Source organism: Chelonia mydas, chromosome 2 (assembly GCF_015237465.2).
Source record: "Chelonia mydas isolate rCheMyd1 chromosome 2, rCheMyd1.pri.v2, whole genome shotgun sequence".
NCBI classification, from domain to species: domain Eukaryota; kingdom Metazoa; phylum Chordata; order Testudines; family Cheloniidae; genus Chelonia; species Chelonia mydas.
This window is the reverse complement of record NC_057850.1, coordinates 257,674,857-257,695,190: the sequence shown is the minus strand read 5'-3', so window position 1 is coordinate 257,695,190 and position 20,334 is coordinate 257,674,857. Positions and strand designations below refer to the sequence as shown.

At 50.7% G+C, this 20,334-nt stretch overlaps 2 protein-coding genes across 2 annotated transcripts; one reads left to right on the top strand and one right to left on the bottom strand.

Moving 5' to 3' along the window:
- Positions 1 to 231: 231 nt before the first annotated feature.
- Positions 232 to 5,243, top strand: LOC102946876 (cathelicidin-2). The gene is made up of 4 exons (XM_007066449.4): positions 232 to 633; positions 2,123 to 2,230; positions 3,830 to 3,913; positions 4,918 to 5,243. Exons 1-4 carry the CDS (start codon positions 445 to 447, stop codon positions 5,050 to 5,052), a joined length of 516 nt encoding a protein of 171 aa, XP_007066511.2. The 5' UTR covers positions 232 to 444; the 3' UTR covers positions 5,053 to 5,243.
- Positions 5,244 to 5,620: 377 nt separating this feature from the next.
- On the bottom strand, positions 5,621 to 17,086 carry LOC102947106 (cathelicidin-2). The gene is made up of 4 exons (XM_037891292.2): positions 16,638 to 17,086; positions 12,505 to 12,615; positions 8,525 to 8,611; positions 5,621 to 7,698 (listed from the first exon to the last, which is right to left on the bottom strand). The coding sequence occupies exons 1-4, from the start codon at positions 16,824 to 16,826 to the stop codon at positions 7,579 to 7,581; spliced, it is 507 nt and encodes a 168-aa protein (XP_037747220.1). The 5' UTR covers positions 16,827 to 17,086; the 3' UTR covers positions 5,621 to 7,578.
- Between the last annotated feature and the right edge of the window lie 3,248 nt (positions 17,087 to 20,334).

Below are 20,334 nucleotides of genomic sequence, written 5' to 3'. Positions count from 1 at the left end.
AGGAACAATGTGTGCCTATTAGGTTACTGGCACCGCAGTGGTGTTGCCTTGGCAGGGGCAATCACAGCACATGAAGTAATAAATCCAAGGTGAACAGGAGGTCAGGAAATTACAGATTCTTGCCTCATCGAGAGCCCGCCCCCTTCCCTTCCAGCGTGTCGGTTTTTTTGCTAGTGAATCCAAGTGTTTTCAGCAACATCAGAAAATCCGCACCCTCTCCCTCTCCCTCAATCAAGCAGCTCCCTGGGCAGGCACGCACCAATTGGCCAAGAGGGCATTCTCGGAACTGAAGGGAACCTGCCTCCTCCAGGAAAGCCCGAGGGCTTTCACAATCCATCACAGGCCACCTTGCATAAGGGACCAGAGGAGGCAGCGCATAAAAGGGCTTCCCCTAAGGCCACAGGGCTACATTCCCAGCTCACACTCCAAGGCCTAGGATCGAGGATGGAGAGCTGCTGGGGAGTCCTGATGATGCTCGGGGTGGCCGTAGCAACCACCACATCACCTCCTCCGCCGCAGCAGCAGATGCTGAGCTACGAAGAGGCTGTTTCCCTGGCCATAGACCTCTACAACCAAGAGCCACACATAGATTTTGCCTTCCGACTCTTAGAAGCAGAAGCCCAGCCTGACTGGGTAAGTACCTGGGGACATATGTAGTAACTGCTGTTGGATATCAGAGACCAAGCCTTGGGACCCTGAGTTGTACAGTCCCCTAAATGTATAGGCCATCCTAACCCCCTTTTTGGCTTGTAGATAGGGCCGGCTAGTTACAACACAGAAACTTCTTGCTTCCTGCGAACAACTGGCCGCACTTCAAATGCCGCATCATAGATCAGCCTCTCATTTTGATTTAATGAGATAGGTGGGAATGGTCCAGCAGGCCCCCTCTTGATTTCACCCCCCTACACCCGAGCACATTAAAACGGTGCACCTGCTGCTCTCGCTGGACTTCAGCAGACGTTGGGGGTGGCTCATAACTCCAAGGATCAGGCCAGTTGTGTCGGCTGTTAAGCGGAGCAGGCACGTACTGGCTGTGTGACAATAGCCAATGAAAAATCAGAAGGATGCTGAGTCTGGAAGTTTTCCTGCGGGGGTGGAATAAAGGTGTGGGTAGATCCTGGGGCTCCGAGCAGAGGTAAAATCCCACTCTCAGCTAGCGAGTGGAGTGACCTACTGCTGGGCCACTCCCACTGCCCAGGGATTTGAGGAGCAGGTTTGGATTGTTAAGGCTTCAGCGGGGGAGTCTCTCTAAGTCCCAAGACAGAGGTTAGGGTTACGACAACCCTGTGTGATGGTTACAGTGAGAGATGAGTTAGTGATTGGTTTAGGTCTTGGGCTCTGATTTACAAACTGGTTTACAAACTTTGCAATCTTGCCTGATTTTTCCAGTCTGGGTCAGGTTCCCTTTTCTATATGTGCACATAGCCCTTTGTTAGTAGTCATATATGCAAAGGCGGAGGGAAACCATAACGTGACTACATTTAGACCCCTAGACCCATCGGGTTACAAGGGACTGCAAGGGTGATCTAGTCCAACCCCTGCCAAAACGCAGGATTTGTTGTGCCTAAACCATGCCAGCCAGGTGGCTAGCTAGCCTCCTTTTGAAAACCACCATTGCTTCTTTTCTGTGTTTGCACACTGCCTAGCACAATGGGGTCTTGGTCCCCGAGTGGGGCTCAGAGGTGCCATGCCAATTATAATCAGAGGTGGCTTATGTCTCATTGTGTAATTAACGGGCAATGAATAGGCTAGAGAAGTCTTATTCACATATCCTTAAACCATGTGCAACAATATGATTTATTTTCAATGTACAGCTACCGCCCGATTGAATGCTGACAGATACCGCAAAAGCTTGTTTCTCTCACCCACAGAAGTTGGCTCAATAAAAGATATTACCCCCCCCCCCGCACCTCGTCTCTCTAAGATACCTCGATTGCAATAGTGCCCTTTGCCGTGTATTAGTTACCTGCCAGCAGAGGAATTTCCTGCTGCACGCACTGGAGAGGTTAATTTAGCAGAGCATCTCAATGACGAGAGTGAATGCTCCCTAGCAGATAAATGCACATTGGAGCATTGCTACTGACCAGCGCAGAGTTAATGCCATGTTTTAATTTCTTCTCAGGCCGCGACCAATGAAACCCTCCAGCTGCTGGAGTTCACAGTGAAAGAGACCGAGTGCCCCGTGTCTGAGAACCTGCTCCTTGATGAATGTGACTTCAGGAGCAATGGGGTAAGGAGATGCTCTGTGTTTTGAAGTGCTCCGTTTCCTCCTCCTAAGGACTGGGAACAGGACTGGGTTCTTGATGTCCATCCATTCTCGTTATTCCTAAATTCTATCCGGTCTCCCAGGGAGCATCTGGGAGAGCCCCATAAACTGCAGCCTTCCGCAGCTTTGTGTTTGAGGCAGAGAGGTCCTGAGCCCTGATGGATTCAGATCAGAATCCAAACTTTTCCTCAGTTAAAGGGGGCTGGGATAAAGTACTAGGTTCAGGCTGGTCATTTTGGCCCAGGTAAACAACCCCCTCCAGAAGCCAGCACACCCGCGACAAACACAATGTTCTAAGGCTGCCGGCTGCACCCTGTCCTAGCTGTGTGGCAGCCTCCCCAGGGACCCTCGAGATGGCTGCACCTGTAGGATGAGAAGGAGCAGTTCCAGGAGAGGGAGGATGGGCGTGTGGTGAAGAGCACTGGACACGGACGCAGGAAACCTACGTTTAATTTCTGGCTCTGCCATAGAACACCCTGTGCATCTGGGCAAGTCCCAGCCTCTCTGGGCCCCAGCTCCCCGCCTGTCAAACAGGGAATATCCCTTCTCCCATCCCTTGTCTCTTTGTGGGTGTCTGCCTGTGGCTCTCGCATCATACTACTACGACCTAGCTCTTACACCCCACTTCTCAGCCGGAGATCTCAAAGCTCTTCCCGGTCTTTAATGTAGTTATCCTCAGAGAAGTGTTATCCCCAATTTACAGACACAGGGAGACTCAGTGACATGCCCCAGGGAACTGAACCCTGGTATCCCTAGTCCAAGGGCAGTCCTTAATTGCTGGACCAGCCATCCTCTGTGGCAACCTCTATCTCGGCTGAGCTCTCTAGGCGCTACCATAAGGCAAATAATAAGTAACAATAATTCCAGCTGAAGGCGCTTAACGAAAAGGCCCTAAAGAGAGCCAGGCCTTCCAATCCTGTTGTCCTCAGGACTCTAGACAGCAGGCAGCGTGACTGCGGGTCCCGGAGGCAGACAGAGCGGCCATGCTTGACAGCTTTAGCGGCTCCTCTTTAACGAGTCTCTCTCCCTAGCAAGAAACCAGGGGCATTTCAGAGAGATTTCACTGCAGCTCAAGAACTGAAATTCTGGAGTGTTCCCCCCTCCGGCCCCTCTCCCTTTGATATGTACCCATGGCCCCTGTGAGCGTCCCTGGAGATGTGGCTTCATATCGAGGGAAGAATACGTCCCCTCCTTGAGCTGCACGTGACACATTATCTGTGGCGATTCACTTGACTGCTGATCCTGGTCCCAGCAGGCAGCTAGGACAGGGCGTAGCGGGCAGGCCGTAACCCCCCCGCATGACCACTCTAAGACAACTTGCAGGCCCTTCCTTAGACGAGATGTCTCCCAAGAGTCCTGGGAACAAGACCTGTCTCCTCTGGGACGTGTTAACAACAGAGGGACATCAAACACCAGAACACCTGGAACGGACCAGACACTTTGCTAAATGTCCCCTGCTCAGTCCCATGGGGGTTTGGTTCCACTGCCCACCTCTCCGCTGGAAATAAACCGATGGGACGTCCTGTGACACTGATCTGTCTTCTCCTCTTTCCTCCCTTACAGGTGGTGAGAGCGTGCTCAGGAACCATCTCCACTGAGCCGGAGGCCCCCTTGGTTCTGCTCACCTGCGACACGGTGGCTCAGGAGGTGAGCTTTCCATTCGGCTGGTGTGGGGCAGACTTGGGCTGGGTCAGAGAGTCCCCACTGTAATGCTATCCCCAGGATGGCTGCCCAAGGGCATGCGCTTGGGGCATAGTCACAAGAGAGGCTCTGGCCCGGTCTGATTGGCCATTGTACTTTGCAGCCCCTCCTCCCACTGCTTCATAAGGAGTCCGACACTCCCCATATTTTGCAGGATTGAGGGGTGGGCACAGGGTTTGGAAAGTCAATGCTAGTGACAGTACCTGGCTCTTCTATAGCACCTTGCATGTTCAAAGCACTGTCCACATGTGAACACTGAGGAATATTATAGGATAGAACCACTGATTCCAACACAGGACTTCTCCAAATAGACATAGGGGCCTGCTGCATGGCTTCTCTTCCCCATAGTAGGTCCCTCCCCGCTATAGAGAATTCATGCACTGCAGGTAACACGCACAACACCACATCTCCCACACTTGGGGGGAACTGGGTTAGAACCACCATCACCAGGTCCCTTAGCTCCAAACACACAGGCCTTGGCCTCTTGAGCCAGAGGAGACCTCCCTTAGCTAGTGGCAATACTAGGTCTCTTCTCCTTCTTATAGGCCAAGCCACTAGGGGACACCATCTCACAAACACACACGGAGCTGCAATATTACACCACACAAGTGGGCCAACACAGCCAGATCCTGCACAGCAATAAGAGGGGATATAGGGCCCAGATGAGAGGTTTATGCATCAGCTACTGGTGAAGGATTAGTCAAGCAGATGAAGCGATGCTCTTAGCATCAGTCTTCCCAGGTTCAGTTCCTGCTCTCAGCTCAAGCAGGACAATTCTGCTACATTCTTAAAAAAGGGGAGTCCGAACACCGCATCTAAATGGAGATTTCCCCCACATTGCAAGACGAAACATGCAAGAGTGGGGCAGGTGTAGGGGAAGGCAAACCCTGCCCTTGCAGAGCAGATGCCAGTCTCCCAGGAAATGCTCACTGGCTTTTCTCTCTTTCTAGCGTACTCGTGTCAGGAGGTCCATATTCAGAAAACTCAGGAGGAAAATCAAAAAGGGTCTTAAGAAAGGGATCCAGCACCTCCTGGCTGGTGGAAGACAAGGCCTACCCCAAGGAGGGAGACCAGGAATGATATAGAGAGCCATGGGCTGCCACTCCACTGAACCTGACAGCAGCTCTCCATAGACCCACACTGGACGAACAAGAGGACTGAAGAATCACATCTGACCATCTTTGGGCAAACTCCTGCCAGTGATAGCTGGGTTGTTAATTCCATGTGGTTCATTATGCACGTTACAATAAAGTGTGGTGGCGTTTTAATTTGTAAAGTATTTGCCGTTGTCTCTTTACATCCCAGCACCGAGCTGTGCTTTCCCATCTGTGCTGGGGAGAGACAGATGACACACTCAGGTGGGGATTTGAACCTAAGGAAGGCACCTGTCCTTATTAGCAAATGAAAAGCACTAGGCAGGATCGGTCTCCATTCCTCACCGAGGTTGCTAGCACAGGAGCTCTCCTGCTGAGCTCAGAGCAATGGAGTTGCTGATTAGACTGATGTACACGCTGCAGCAAAGCAAAAGAGGCCCGTCCTCTTTGAAAGGGAAAAGACAAGGTGCATTGGTGAGCGCACACGAGCGTAACCAAAGGGGTGTTGGTGAGGGCGCAAGCCACCAGTCTGACATGACAGCTCACAGCTGATCACACATACAATGTAACTGATATCTTTATTACAGCACAAAGCTGCCCCCAACACAAACACAGCCAATGCTTTTTGCTATACAGTAAATCAGACAAGACACAGATGGGGGCAAATTTTCAACAGCGCCTAAGTCACTTAGGAGCCCAAGTCTCACTGATTGATACCAAAATGGGACTTAGACGCTTTTGAAAATTTTGCCCTGGATCTGCAATGTTGGCAGTGCTTACATTCTCTGGGGGAAAACGACCGATTATATGCTATGATCAAGGAATGCAATTGAATAAGTCTATGTAGGGCCAGGGAGGAACGAGGCTATACTGCATTGGTGCTTATTTCTATAGAGGATCGTGCGATTGTGCAGAAGCAGGCTTAAAAATAGTGTTAAACTGAGTGTTTTGCTGAAAAAGGGAAAAGGTTACAAGGGGAGGGCAGTTCCAAACTAGAGCACTAGGGGGCACTGTTTACTGTAGCTCCGCACTGACCGGCAGCCCCACTTGGAGCAGGTGCGGGGCCAGAGAAGCTGAGCTGGGGACGTATGTAGACAGTAGTATATGCAGAGTATCAGCAAGGGCGTCGGGGAGACGACGGGGGAGATTGAGCCTTTCAACATGACTGGAAGCCTTTTCCCCTTCACGGATTAAGCTGTTGGACAGTCCAAAGGAGACTCAGGGGGCAAAGCAAAGCTGGAAAGGGCTCTGTCTGAGAAGACGGCCCTGCCATGGGGAGTTACTGGGGCACCAGGAGAAACCACAGCAGGTGGTAGTTTCTGTCTTATTGGAATGAAGTTCTGCTCAGCTCCTCACACAAGGATTTCTGGCTCTGTCTATTCCTCTCAGCCTTCCCTTCAGAACAGCTTCATGCAGCACGTCCCTTCCCTGCAGAGCCTCTGGCCCTGCAAGATTCTGCTTTGCTTTTCCCCTCTGCTTATCATAGAGGAGTGGTACCTAGGGAAATGCTTGACTCCCTATTGCCAGCCCCAAGCGTTCCAAAACCATAGGTCAAGGGTCCCGACAATCGTGAAATGGACTTAGCAAATCACAAGGCTTTAAAGCTACTATCCTTGGAGTTCTTTTATTCGCCTTTTGATTTCTGAGCCTCAGGGCACCATGATTTCAAGCTTTTTTCTCCCATCCACAAGGGCTAGAAGCCTGCTTTTATAGATTTAAAATGAAAAGCCCAGATTCTCGCGTCATCACGTGACTCCAGGAGCTGGGTCTGTAAGAAAAGCACCAGCTGTCGTGACACTTGCAATAAGACCATGAGAGTTGGCCAGTAACTGTGGGAGTAACCATCCCCAGGCTCCCTACCTTGGGACTGGGCCGAGCCTTTGGTATGATGGTGCACCTCACATGAAGCTCCATCTCTTCCCAGCATTCTCATGTGTCACCCCTTTAGTCATGGGCTCAGAATCCAACTAAGGCCAAGATTTTCAAAACTGTCTAGCAATTTTGGGGTGTTCCGTTTCACACACCTTAAAACAGGCCTGGCTTTCAGAAGGCAGGTGCTCAGCACCTGCAGAAAATCAGGCCCCATTAAAGCATCTCAGATTTGGCACCTGAAAATGAAGGCACCAAAACGCCTAAATCTTTGGCAACTCAAGCAAAGGAGGCCCCGTGAGAACGGCTGTCTCTGGAAGGGAACCTGGCAGGGAGCCGGAGGGGATGGATATAACATGTCTCAGGTCTGCAAAAGCGAGGGGCAACTCCGCCACACACTTCAGTCCTTGTTGCGGCTTAGCAGAGAATATCAAAACAAAAAGGCTTCCCCCATTTTGCAAAGGCTTTTTGGGGCCTGCCTCTCAGTCATCCCAAAGCAAAGCAAAAAAACCAGTGAAAGAGACTAGCCAGGAATAACGTGGACCCAAAAGCTCTCAAATTATCTGTCGGATGAGATGGTGGCGTGGCAGGAAAGCAAACAGGCCTTTTGAAGACGATGGCAGCTCCCAACATCAGGCAGACTGTGCTTTAGCCTTCTTCTGGTGCTGTCAGGGCCGCGGTAGAGAAAGACGACGGAAAGTACTGGACAGTCACTTTGGGGACGGACTGGGCCTTGGGTTTTGGTTTCTTGCTGGTTTTTTTCGCCCGCTGGAATTCAAAGGGATCAGAAGGATCAATATTTCCCCCCCCAGGGTCCGGTTTCTATTTCATCGTTTTCAACCAAACCATCCATCTACCCAGTTAGCTCATGATTGCCTCCGGCTGGAAGGAATGGGAAATAATTTCCCCGGCCCTTGCCCAATCCTGAGTGGTTCCTGGATTGAAACCAATTCTATCCTTGGCCTCACCTCTGGGGCTGCAGCCACCTCTCTGAAGACTGGACAGGGTCATTCATCTTAACCCTGATTCTACCTCCTCCAGCCATGGTCAGAGTGAAGGACGGAGGAACCTATGGTGACTCATTCCTGCATTTCCCTCCCCTCTCGCACCAGAGAAAGGAAAACCCAGTCCCACAGGGACATGCGCTGCCGTCAGAGTTAATGAGCAAACTCCACTGAAGCCCACAGGAGCTGCAGATTGAGGGCAGAATATGGGTCTCTGTCTTGGGAGCGACTAATATCCAGACATCTGGTGGGCCCACGATGCAGCTACACATCTCTACAGAGGTCTAAGGCCTTCAGAGTGGGCCCAGCAGCACCATGTGTAACCATGGGGACTGCTATAGCTTCCTCCTTCTGGTGGCCCCATATGTTTAAAGAAAAGTTTCCATGTAGGTTTGTCCGAGGATGAGATGACCAATAGCCAGCCAAAGAAAACACGGAATGATTGCCCCATTGACCCATGTTGGTTCTGTATCAGTCTCCTCTAGGGACAGTCAAGGGACAACACAAACCACTGTAACTTCACGGGGGCAGAGTGTACCTGGCTCGGTGACCCCAATGGAGCGCGCCTACCTAGACAGGTAACAGCTCACCTGCTCCTGGGTGCACTTCACAGATGTCAAAGGTGCCTCTTGTACGAAGTCAAGAACTGACACGTTGGCGGAACAATCCCTTTTCATCTGGGGAGAGAGCGAGGGAGAAGTACTTCAGTGAGGGTATCTGAGGAGCCCCGTTTCAAAGCTTCATGGAGTGTAGTTTTGCAATTGTTTTCAACTCAGAGGAAGCCTCCAGTGACAGTAATAATCATGGTGAATATACACTAAGTAACACTGTAATACAGAACACCCGAACTGAGGGCAGGGCCTCATCGTGCCAAGAGCTGAACAGACATATCGCAAAGGACAGTTCCTGCCCCAAAGAGCAGGACTCGCAATCTATGTAAAGAATTATGTCTGAACTAGAAACATTGGCTGTTAAACAGTGAGCTATTCTCTAGAGTTGTGCAAATAACTGATTTGTCAGTTCAGTGGCTGAATCAAAGTTTTTTCCGGAGTTGTCCCAAAGCAAATTTAAAAAAAAATTTTTTTTTGGTGAAATAAAAGGATCAGAAAAATTGCACATCAGGTCAAATGAAGCATTTTGTTTGAGTTTTTAACCTGGTTTAATAAAAATGCGGTAAAATTCAAACCAAAAGGTGGTTTAGGATCATAAATACAAAACGTTTTGACTTTTTTGGAATTGTTTTTTTCCCGACTGACTCCATTTGCTGAATTCGACACAAATTCACAAAGTGTTTCACTCGACCCAAATTTGTGTGAATAAAGTTCCTTTAGAAAAGTGTTCTCCAACTCTGCTGTTGTCAACCTCCACTCTAGCAGCGTTATCTTACCACCCCACTATTCTACTGAAACAGCTCCAAGCTACACTTCCCACTGTTTCACTATATTCACCGTGATCAGTAGCGACCATGTCTACCTCAGCTGAAGCAGCCATTTCACAGAGAGAACACTTTGGAATTCAGCCCCTGTTTGGAGGCTGGTTTTCCAGGGTTGCTGTGCAGTTGGTTTTATTAAGGAGCGTAACTTATCTGACCACAAATGGGGCAATGCTAGTTTTTGTTTATTAAAATGAGAACTATGTTTTTTGGAGTCCTGTTCTACTTAGGTTGACCAGATGTCCCAATTTTATAGAGACAGTCCTGATATTTGGAGCTTTTTCTTATATAGTCACCAATTACCCCCCACCCCTGTCCCGATTTTTCACACTTGCTGTCTGGTCACCCTAGTTCTACCTCGTACTGCTGGAGATGGAGCCTTCTTGCCTGAATTGTTAATTTCTTTGCAACAACATTTAAGATGATTCAAATCATTTTACTCCCTGCAGTATCTGCAGTGATTAGGAATGCCTTGTAGCTTGGGGCAATAGATCCTTTGCAAAGCAACGTCTTCTTGAAGCCACTAGAAAGGCTGCAACATTTGGCTTAAACACATCACTAGTTGTAAGTTCTGTGGCAGGTGTAATTCTCTGGCAATGCAACACAGCCCCCGGCGGGTGTTGTTCTGAGGCAGGTTTGAGTACAGCAGGGGGAGTCTATTTTTTGTCACCGCCCAAAGTCCTTGGTCAAAGTATAATCAAGGTCCAGACTCCAGAGAAGAAAACAACACTAATGATTTTGGAGTCTGTTCAAAATCATCTGGTGGTTGGGATTTGGCCTGCGGTTCTCCTATTGACTACCCCTGGAGTACAGGACCCTAAACAGTCCACAGCTCAAAGCTAAAGGGCAGGCGGCTTTGACAGTGAATACACTCTCGGCTCAGCACCAGTGCCCACCGAGGATACAAACTACACATGCACAAAAGAAAGGTTCTGCAGCACCAGTGGATTCAACCATGTTCCCTAGAGGTGACCACCAAAAAAAACCCGACCCTTGGAACAGGCAACCTTGCAGACACAGGCCAGTGGCTGAAGAGGGCTGGACACCGATTTCCTCCTTCCTTCATTGGCGCTATGCGCAGAGGGTCAGGAGAACTGACTTCTTTTCTGCCACGGCTCGGCTGGGTGACCATGGGCCAGTCGCTACCCCTCTCTGTGTCCATTTGCCCTGCTATCCTTTCTCTGTCTTAGCGCCTTACATGGCAAGCTCTTGGGGGCAAGGACTGACTTTATGTACAGCACCTAGCACACTGGGGCCCCGATCGCAGTTGGGGCCTCTAGACAGCACCATAGTACAAATAAACTCACCAGCCCTACAGTCACTTGCTTACTAAAATAACGGCAGGGCTAGAAAGCCTGGGAAGGAGATCCTCTTGTGCATGCAAATAAGAACACAGGCCTGGGAGGGCAAATCATAGAAGATTAGGGTTGGAAGAGACCTCAGGAGGTCATCTAGTCCAACCCCCTGCTCAAAGCAGGACCAACCCCAATTAAATCATCCCAGCCACGGCTTTGTCAAGCCTGACCTTAAAACCTCAAAGGAAGGAGATTCCACCACCTCCCTAGGTAACCCATTCCAGTGCTTCCCCACTCTCCTAGTGATGTGTTCCCCTGCCACATCAATCTGCTTGGGTCAAAGCCCAGGGCCACCATCGTGCAGCAGTACCAGCCCCACACACTTCCTCTCTGAGGCTGTTTTACCGAGACATGAAGATAGCATATGGCCAAGCAAAACATTTACAGGGATGTTTTACATACAACAACTACAGCCACTGGCATGCAAACACCTCCCCGGCCTCCTAAAACAGGGAGGAGCATCAGGATGGGGCATGATGGACATGGCGGGGCATGAACATCTTGCTGTGACTGGAACCACGTGAAGTGGGGGCAGGTTTGGTTTGCAGGGGGCCGCGCCCAGAGTTTCCCTCTGAATTTCTGATTTGACCAAATGCTGCTGAACCTGCCAAAGTTTCCATCCAACAAAACCCATTGGTTGTCCCAGATTCCCTGTCACATGACCCAGGCACGCTGGAGACAACTAGGAACAGAGCTGTGCCCAGTGAAACCCAAAACCCGATGATCTGCCCCTGATTTCATTTATAGTTCAGCAAAACTCTAGTCATGCTGTAATGCCAGGTCAGCGGGAGTGGCAGACTGGTGTGAGACTTCATGGCTGAGGCTGCACGTAAGCCTCCCTTCACCTTCAGAGCTTTCTGAGTTATAGCAACAACCACAGTGACGATGTGTGTGTGTAAATGTCTAGCTCAGATGAGCAAGAGCTCCCAAACTAGAACAGGGAAAACTGAAACAAACTGAATCATACAGAGCGGTGAGCGGGAACTTTTGTTCTCCCAGCCCCATGACAAAAAAACAAGGGCACATTCAATGACATTTAAAAGGCAGCACAAGGATTTGTTACCCTCACACAACAGCCTGTGGAACTCACTGCCACCAGACATCCCTGAGGCCAAGAGCTTTGCAGGATTCAAAAAAGGGATTATACATTTATATGGGTAATTAGGATTTCCAGAGTTATAGTATTAAAAACAGTCAAGAGTTTTGGAAGGGATATGAACCCTCATGCGTCAGGGCTCAAGCCAACCTCTGCTGGGGGTCAGGAGGAAACTTCCACTGGGGGGCTTTGTGCACCTTTCTCTGAATCAGCTGGCACCTGCCACTGTTGGAGACAGGACTAGACAGACTCGGGGTCTGATCCAGGCTGGCAGCTGCTATGTCCCAATGCTCCCAGTGAGAAAGGGGATGGTTTCAACAGACATGCCAAACCCGTGAAAAAAACGCAAAAATTGGGCTTGTTTTTGGCTTAATTGGCTTGTGAGTTGCTTGTTGGCTAATTTTTGGCTTGTAGCTTGTTGCTTCTTTTTTATGTCAGCTCCCGGGAAGCAGGGGCCAGGGGCAAGCAGGGACATGGGGGAGAGAGTCGGGGCGCACAACGGGCCCACCACAGTCCGAGACTGCACTCCGGGGGTGGGGGGGATCTAGACACACAGATGTTGGGGTTCTCAGGGATTGGCTTGTTTTGGCCTTGTTTTGAAATGGGACTAGCTTGATTTTTGGCTTCGTGTGAAAGTTGGGGTGCTTATTTACTGCATGAAAGTTGGCAACTGTGTTTCACACCTACCCCATTTGGCCGATATCTGCAGTCCTCAAGGCGGTAGCTAGCCACGCTTTTCCAGCAGTTCGTCTCTTTGATGGTGAAGTTGATGCTGAAGTGCGTGCCCCAGTCAAATTGCTACAGGTACAAGGACAAATCTTTTAATGGCGTCACCAAGCAATGCCTAGTGCACAAGCCACAGCTCCCAGGCATCCGCTACCTGCCTGCTTGTGTCAGGAAAGCCACTTGCTTTTCGAAAAGCACAGCAACCCCACAGGGGGCTTTAAGGAGACCAACAGCTACTCCTGTGTGCAGTCAGGCGTCCATGAAGGGCTGATCTCTGGGTGTGTTTCTAATGGTGCACGCTCGTGCTCTCCTAACACGGTGGTCTTAGGCCAACGTGGTAGCATAGGGACCTGCACCACACACTCCCCTTGGTCACCAGCCAACCCTGCTTTCCCATCTGGAGCCCTGCCTGACTCCAGTCACGGTGGCTCAAGACGGATGGAGTTCCCTCACTGCCAGGGGCATGCACAATGTGGGGCAAGAAAGGACACAGCCCCCCCCCCCAATAATTATCAGGGGCACAGATCTCCTCCAGCCACGGCCTGGGGGAGGGGGAGAGCGAGCTCCTTCGACCCCAGGTCTCGGCGGGGGAACAGAACGTGCCTACCCAAGAGGAGTCTCTCACACTCCCACGCAGGGCCCTGCTCACTGCCCTTCCTCCCCCGGCACCTCCTGGCGTCCTGTGGCGTGTGCTGGGGCATGGGTCACGCCAGGCCACCACCGAGCGACACGCACTGGTGGATGAGGCTAGGGAGCAGCAGCAAGGCATCCAGCGAAGGTGAAATTCCCCCGTGAGCGAGTACCCGCACCGGCATCTGTGCCACTTGCCTCCTGCCCAAACCCTATTTGGAGGATTTAAATCAGGGGTGGGCAAACCCAAGCGCCACATCTGGGTATGGAAATTGTATGGCAGGCCATGAATGCTCATGAAATTAGGATTGGGATGTGGGAGGGGGTGAGGGCTCTGGCTGTGGGTGCAGGCTCTGGGATGGGGCCAGAAACGAGGAGTTCAGGGTGCAGGAGGGGGCTCCGGACTGGGAAAGGGAGTTAGGATGTGGGGGGTGGGGGTGAGGGTTCTGGCTGGGGGTGCGGGCTCTGGGGCATAGAAGAGTGCTCCGGGCTGGAACCAAGGTATTCAGAGGGCAGGAGCGGGATAAGGGCTGGGGCAGAGGATTGGGGCCCAGGAGGGGGTCGGGGTGCAGGTTCCCGGTGGCGCCTACTTCAAGCAGCTCGCAGAAGCACTGGCATGTCACTCCTCTGGCTCTTATGTGGAGGCATGCCTAGGTGGCTCTGCATGCTGCCCTGTCCGCACACGCTGCCCCCACAACTCCCATTGGCCACAGTTCCCAGCCAGTGAAACTGTTGGGGAGGCGCTTCGGGTGGCGGCAGTGTGCAGAGCCCCCTGGCTGCCCCTACACATAGGAGCCAGAAAGGGGACATGCCGCTGCTTCCGGGAGCCACGCGGAGCCATGTCATGCACAGAGCAGGGCAAGCCCCCGACCCCCTGTGGGAGCTCAAGGGCCAGATTAAAACATCTGATGGGCTGGATGTGGCCCGCAGTTTGCCCACCCCTGATTTAAATGGTGCATAGGTCTGTGACCAGGGGTGAACTTCAGCCAGCAACAGGAGGGGCACTTGCAGGCAGCTGGCACATTGGGGCAGGGGGCTTGTTGTGGGTATGGAGAGATGGGGAAAGAAACAGATGGCACCTGGCTCATTCTGATTCACAGATGGCCCTGCCGAAACTGGGACTGGCCCTAGCTGGGAGTGTAAATGCTCCCGTCCTCCAGTGGTTGGGGGTTGATTTATTTGGGTTTCCTCCTGTAAAATAACCCTTGGTGAAATAGCAACATTCAAGATCGGTGTAACAGAGATTTCACCATTGAGGGAAGTTGTCCCCCTGCACACGCACATTATAATCTCTCCTCTCATTCCCAGCTCTGCTGTCCCCTCCACCAAGCCGGCTCTGCAGCAGCCTGTGGGTAGGAGTGACCAGCACACAGAGACACTGGCTGAGGCTGACCTGGCCCAAACAGAAACTGCATTTCTAAGCAGCTGTTTACACTGGCAGCATTGGCTGGTAGGCAGAGCAAGGGCCTGGAAGTCAGGACTCCTGGATCCCACCCCAGCCCCTTCACTTGTTCTGTGACTGAGTTCAGGCTGTTTCACTTCAGTGCCTGTTAGTTTGTAAAGTAGTGATGGTACATACAGGAGTCAGACATACAGTAAAGTTCTGTGCTGAAGAGCGTCATGTGACAACAACAGCTCCCTCCCGTTTGGAGTCACAGCTGCTGTGACAGAAATACCTCTTCCTTACGCTTACTCCTAGCCTTGCAGAGCTGACATGGGGGAGTGGGGAGTGAGCTGCAGTCCCCTCCTCCTCAGAGGGGTCTTGGGATGCACAAGGGCCACTCAGCCACATCTGGGCAAGCCTTTCGGAGCCCATGGGGCTTGAGCGGGTGGCACGGAGTAGCCAGATGGGGACTTATAGCATCTGAGTTACAGGTCACACAGAAGAAGGAAAGCAGCCAGCTTGAGTCTCAGAACTCAGGCTGAGGGGCAAGGCTGGGAGATGGGATTTCTTTATCTTTTGTAAAGAGAGCACTGCAACCAGTACCGGGAAGTGTGTGTTCTGAATTGGAGCAATAAGCAGAGGCAATCTAGAGGCCAAATTATGTTTTATCTCAATTAGTTGGGATCTTGAGCAATCCTCTTGTGCAATCTTTCTTTACAGTTGATGGAATGTGTTGGCTATTTTCCCTCCCATCCTTTCTCGATTACAGTCCCTTCACTCTCTGATCATTTCTCTATTCCTGGTTTCAGAGTAACAGCCGTGTTAGTCTGTATTCGCAAAAAGAAAAGGAGTACTTGTGGCACCTTAGAGACTAACCAATTTATTTGAGCATAAGCTTTCTCTATTCCTGTCACTTCACCTTGTTTGCCTTAATATGCTCTCTGGACGTTTTGGTTTACAGTCATTTTCTTCCTTTTCCTACAGCTCCCTTCCCCACCACTGGCTCCCCACATACTGTGTCCCTTCTTTTCGGATACCAGTTGCTGCCTTGCTTGCTACTGCCCCCTCCCCTCCCCACCGCTCTAGGCAGCCTCCCTCCAGACTCCACCAGCTGTTTCCACTGCTCTGTTTGGCCAGCTCACAACAGTGCTCTGTGTTTCGGGGGCGGGGGGGTGATCCCTGCTCTCCCCTGCTGGTTTTGATCCCCACCCCGATGCACCAAAAAAGATATTCCACGAGTCAAGCTCACCCCACTTCAATGGCTCCAGAATCTTTAGAGTTCTCTAGGACCCTCCACCCCAGAGCAGCTGTTTTGGGGTCCCCATTAAAAAAAAATCCATTCTGAACACCAGGAGGCTGCTTCCGAGCAGCCAACTTGAGTGGTTCCCATTGCTCGTTCGACCCATCAGCCTCCAGCACACTTGGGGATTTGCAGCCCCCTAGATCTGGAGTCCAGGAGAGAGCGAATGCAGAGCTCTGCAGAACCCTCTGCACAGCTCCTCTTCCCAGCAGAGCCACACTGAACTGGTTGGTCCAGCGCTTTGCAAGCCCCAGGGCTAGAGGAGAAGGGCAGCCTAGTTATCTAGAAGAGGCGTTACTAAGGTCTTGTCTCCATGCAAAAGTCACACCAGTTTAAAACAAATTTTGAAACCAATTAGGTAAAAGTGGTGCAAACCCACATGGACACATTTTCATTTCAAGGTGGCTTATTTCCATTCAGATTAAATCCATTTCCAGTCTACTTAAAGCTACACTGAAATAAGTGGCCCCCCCCATACTGGCTTAAATTTACACCTTCCGTTAAACCAGTTCAACTCCCATGTAGACAAGCTTTGCCCATGGTGGGGAGGGGCAGAGAATTCAGCAGGAAATCTGGCTTTATATAGGATGTGATTTATAGGCTTCCTATATAGCACTCCTCATTGTACCTTCAGCACCTGCATTCCTGCCTCAGTTCTGTTCCTGGAGTTCTTCCTGCAATTATACATTCACTTTAAAAACCTCCCTTCCCCCCACCCCCCACACACTATGGGCTAAAGTCAATGGGGAAAAGGAGAATCCAAAGCCAATCCGCTCTTACTGTTTTGTGGAAGCTTTTGAGCTTAAACAGCCTGAACACTGCCTGCGTTCCAGTTTCTTGATTATAGGCCTCGACCGCAGAACGAGCCACATCTCGGGGGGACAGCAGCTGAGCCTCCAAAAGGGGACTGGCAGTAACGGACACCCCGAGAGACGCCAGCAGGGCCACCAGGAACAGCACCACCGCCATGGCTGCTGCTGCTTCCCTGACTCCGGCGGGTGGAATACGCCGACACAGCACTTTATTCCCAGAGTTAAAGACTACCAGGCTAATGGGTCAGTGTCACTGAACTCACTGCATCAAACTTGGCAAGACGCGCCCCTTTCAAAAGCAAACCTAAGCCTTAGCAGCACTCTCCGGGCTAAGTTTCAGGATGGTACCACATGTTTAACTGGGACTGATGCTGACTTCGCGGAATCCTAACTCTAAACAGCGATTTCCCAGAATCAGAGCCCAGAAGCACTTAAACAGGGGTATTTATGCAGCTGGAAATAATTCTGGCCTTGGCTAAAGAAAAACAAAACGCAGCCAAACTCTTCTAGGTTTGTTGATGTGCAGCAAAGTTTGTGGGGCTGCTTTTTTCTCCCCTCCCCCCAAGAGAGAAGGTTCCCAGCTGGCCCAAAGCAGACGGGCCGGGAGGCACTGGAAACTCAGACCTCCGGGTGAAGTCATTCCTGTACTGACAGAGAGAATAACCATGCTGTATGCAGATTAATATTCTGCTGGGAGGGTTGAGTAGAAGGTAGGAGCTTCGTCTCCGTTGGTCCGAGAGTCAGAACCATAAAGCCGACCCTAGTGACCGCCAAACTTGCCTTGCAATCATGGGAGAGAAAACTTTTGAAGGGGTTTAGAGAAGCATTTGGCCCTTTTGAAGGCACATCCCCCTGCTGAAGCCACCATGGAACATTCCACCTGGAGCCAAAACCACCTTCACTGGCTAATGAGGAGCTAGTGTGGGCTAGTGGACGGACCATAGGGCTGGGAGCCTGGAGTTCTGCCACTCAGTTGCTGCAGGGTCAGGAATAGGTCCTATAACCTCATTGCGCCTATTTTCCTGTCTTAAAAAAACCAAGATCATGCTTACCAGTCTCTGTTGTGGATGGGTTTGTTAGCTAACGATTGCACTGGCCATTGGAGATGCAAGTGCTACAAAAACCTGTTGCAAAGCAAATGGGCTTCAGTCATCTTTGAATCAGGCTCCAGAAGGGCTGAGAGGTGCCAGATATTACTCCGAGTACTCCAGCATACACAGCCAGGCAGGGTAAAACTCCACAATGCTAGGAGATCAGGCCAGCTGAGGCAGTCACCAACGCTAGTAATTTTTTGACCTTGCACCAAAAAGTTCAAAGACTAAATAGAGCATCCAAAGGGAGGGCCAATCCAGAGCACTGCCCAAACCCCTTTATCAAAGTCACGTCTCCAGCACACCCAGAATTAGCACACCCAACCAGCCCAATTCTGAGAGACACTACACAATCTGTGCACTCAAAACAGAGAATCCCAGCAGGGTAGGACTGGAAGGGACCTCAGTAGGTCATCTAGTCCAGTCCCCTGCACTTAAGATAGGACTAAGTCCATTCCTGACAGGTGTTTGTCTAACCTGTTCTTTCCAATGACCATCACCTGCCTCTAAATTACGACGATCCACTGAGCAAGTTTGTTCCTTCCCCCCCACAGCAAAATCCCCCAAGATCCATTGTGGTAAGATCACTGGTTTCCTATTGCTCATCACCTGCTTCCAAAGGAACAGCACCTCCACCTTGTACGGCTCCTGAAGAAGGGAGTCAGCAGTTAACACTAGTGATGAGGTACATGGGTTATGTAGTGACTTCAGACATTTCAGTCCTTGCCCTACTCCCACTACTACCAGCTACTTGGCTCGCATACACCCCAACACTCTCCTAAATGCTTCAGCTCTTGGAATGGCCAGGGACTGAAAGCTTGCAAAGGACAAGGAACTATTTGCACACAGGGGTGCTTTATGGAAGTCACTGAGCTCTAGATTTTCACTTTGGGGGACAAATGGCACGAAGCATCTACGGTGCCTCTTTCTACAGATGGAAACAGAGTGCAACAAGAGAAAAAGTGCGGATAGTCCCGGGAAGGGGAACTTATGCATTGCATTTTCAATTCAGGTCTCATTCCAGGCACTGGGCCCACTGACCGACTCTGGACTAAGCTAGTGCAGAGGTTTCCGACCTTTTCTTATTGCGTACCCCCTTCCAGATCTACCAGCTGCCTGCGTACCCTCAGCTTTCTCATCACCGATACTCTGTGTGATACTTAACACTGCCTGTCTTTAGCCATCTGTCCACATTTCATGGTTACGTACAGTTATAGTTACAGTGCAACGTTTACCACCAAACCTCCCCCTAAGTTCTGAGTTCTTTTAGACTGGATAGTTGCTGGGCAACTGAACCCGCCCTGTATGGTGATTGGAGGTGAGGGCTCTGTACATCAGCATCTCTGTAGCGGTGTTCTCACTGGTACATCTTGAAGTAAATTAGCTACCATAATTTTATATAACAAATTCCCAACATTTTAAAGCTTCAACTGAGTAGTCTATTAGGAAAATGAAATAAATACACACATACATAAAATCCACCATAACACAATTTCTCCCATACACCCCAGGGATACACATACACTAGCTCAGGGGTTCCCAAACTGGGTAAGCCCACTGATGTACAGGGTGAATTTAGCCCCTCAGACTTTTCAGAAGGAGGGCCTAATGAATCCACTGGTCTATTTTATTATCGTATCCTGCTGGTTTGCGTTAGGAGCCTTCAGAGGGGCAGGAAGTTAACGAAGCCTGGTCTGAAATCTACATCCAGGTACAGCAGCACGCTTTTGCATGAGGATGGACTGGATGTTGGAGAACTTCCATACCATGGCTTTGGTGGGGAGGCAGGAGGAAGGGATAAGGTGGGAACACGAATCAGTTAAAGGGAAAGGGATGGGCTGGATTTTAAGCTTGCGATTACACCTTCTTTCACAAGGGTGATGGGATTAATATCACTGGGTAGAGCGGAGCACGGCAGAAGCTTCTACCGGGGAGAGACGCTTCTACCAGGGAGAGACGCTTTCCCAGCGCAGTTCAGTACCATCTGCAATTGCAGGGTGGGTTCCCCCTCAGCCCCAGGCTCTGCCATTGCACTTTACTCCTACAGCGTCCATCACTGAGCAAAGACTGGGACAACTGTGCTAGTAATGTAATTGGTGTGCGTTGTGCTATGTAGGAATATGGACTATGAGGAGAGAAACTCATCTCGTACACCAAGCAGGATCTGGCCCCAGGTCTCCACTGGTAAAATGCCAACGCACGAACTCCCATCCCCTGCCTAATAGTTGTTTTGTGTGCCCCCCCTCCCACCTTCCTGGCACACAAGATCTTCCAACCCCAGCACATTGTACAAGTCCAGGTCTCCCCTTGGAAGACAATTTCTCAAACTGCATCCCCGTGTGCTTCCAAATTAAAATTAAAATATTATGCAGCTAAACCAGTTTCTAAGTTGGGTCAGGTAGTGTAGATGGGGCCAAGCCAAATGGGAACCACATTTCAGTCTAGGGTTTTAAACACCATTCTAAAGCCATCTGGCCACAAGAGCGGCCCCAGCATTGTGAACTGCCTTAGCTGGAGCCATGTTTAAAGACCAACTCTTAAGTGTTTAATCCTAGACAAGGCCACACCTTGTGC

Excerpts from the sequence above, each read along its gene's own strand:
- LOC102947106 (XM_037891292.2), bottom strand. The coding sequence starts at position 16,826 with ATGGCGGTGGTGCTGTTCCTGGTGGCCCTGCTGGCGTCTCTCGGGGTG. Across the intron at positions 8,612-12,504 it reads GCAGATATCGGCCAAATGGG|ATGAAAAGGGATTGTTCCGC; the intron begins GTAGGTGTGAAA and ends CTCTCTCCCCAG. Across the intron at positions 7,699-8,524 it reads TGAAGTGCACCCAGGAGCAG|CGGGCGAAAAAAACCAGCAA; the intron begins GTGAGCTGTTAC and ends TTTGAATTCCAG.
- LOC102946876 (XM_007066449.4), top strand. The coding sequence starts at position 445 with ATGGAGAGCTGCTGGGGAGTCCTGATGATGCTCGGGGTGGCCGTAGCA. Across the intron at positions 2,231-3,829 it reads GTGACTTCAGGAGCAATGGG|GTGGTGAGAGCGTGCTCAGG; the intron begins GTAAGGAGATGC and ends CCTCCCTTACAG. Across the intron at positions 3,914-4,917 it reads GCGACACGGTGGCTCAGGAG|CGTACTCGTGTCAGGAGGTC; the intron begins GTGAGCTTTCCA and ends CTCTCTTTCTAG.